The 949-nt window shown below is 32.7% G+C and overlaps 1 protein-coding gene across 1 annotated transcript; it reads left to right on the top strand.

The window, feature by feature from the left end:
- Positions 1 to 15: 15 nt before the first annotated feature.
- On the top strand, positions 16 to 943 carry LOC108626387 (putative methylmalonate-semialdehyde dehydrogenase [acylating], mitochondrial). Its single transcript, XM_018027030.2, has 2 exons — positions 16 to 316; positions 659 to 943. The coding sequence occupies exons 1-2, from the start codon at positions 44 to 46 to the stop codon at positions 758 to 760; spliced, it is 375 nt and encodes a 124-aa protein (XP_017882519.2). The 5' UTR covers positions 16 to 43; the 3' UTR covers positions 761 to 943.
- Positions 944 to 949: the final 6 nt, after the last annotated feature.

Below are 949 nucleotides of genomic sequence, written 5' to 3' on the forward strand. Positions count from 1 at the left end.
AAATCAGATTTCGAATTATAATTATTTATAATTTCAGCCAACGATGAAATGTTATACAGAAGAAATTTTCGGACCAGTTCTGTCCTGCATTTTTGCTAAAACGTTCGATGAAGCGATCGATATTATTAATAAAAATTGTTACGGGAATGGAACAGCCGTTTTTACAACAAACGGAGCAACGGCTCGGGCGTTCGTTAATAGAATCGAAGCTGGACAGGTTGGCATCAACGTTCCCATTCCAGTTCCATTGCCAATGTTTAGTTTCACTGGAAACAAGGGCTCGTTCTTGGGCGATTCCCATTTCTATGGCAAACATGTGAGTATTGTTTTGTTTCCTAAAATATATGCAAGTCTGTACAATCATGTCTCGTTAAGGATGTATCGGCTATACAGTCAATCCCAAAAGTTTATGCACNTTAAATATCGAAATTATAAGAAGAATACACTATTTTTAATCATAGGAAATGTATTCTTCTAAGGTACATAAACCTTTGGGATTGACAGTCTAGCCAATACATCCTTAAAGTAAATCGAATTTTATTTCAATGCAATATAAAATATAATTCTACATATATTTTTATCATATTTTATATCTGAAAATAACAAGAAAATAATTAAATGTTTGCGATGGTAATGAGAATAAAATTACTTTTTCTAGGGAATCAATTTTCATACTCAAGTGAAAACTGTAACGCAATTGTGGAGATCCAGCGATGCGAGTGATATCGACTCTTCAACTGCTATGCCTACTATGCAATAATTAAAACTCGGCAACAATTGAAACTACCAAGAAATTATATTTTTCAAACATTCCACAGATACTATTGTTGAAGATGCGAATTATATTATCGAATTTGCAGTGCCACTAAAAGATCGAAGTCTTCCATTAATCCGAAATATAAATATTTTGGATAAGTGCCATGTACAGAGAATTTATATTTTGGATAAG

This window comes from Ceratina calcarata, unplaced genomic scaffold (genome assembly GCF_001652005.2).
Source record: "Ceratina calcarata isolate Rehan_Ccalc_2016 unplaced genomic scaffold, ASM165200v1 scaffold398.2, whole genome shotgun sequence".
Taxonomy (NCBI): domain Eukaryota; kingdom Metazoa; phylum Arthropoda; class Insecta; order Hymenoptera; family Apidae; genus Ceratina; species Ceratina calcarata.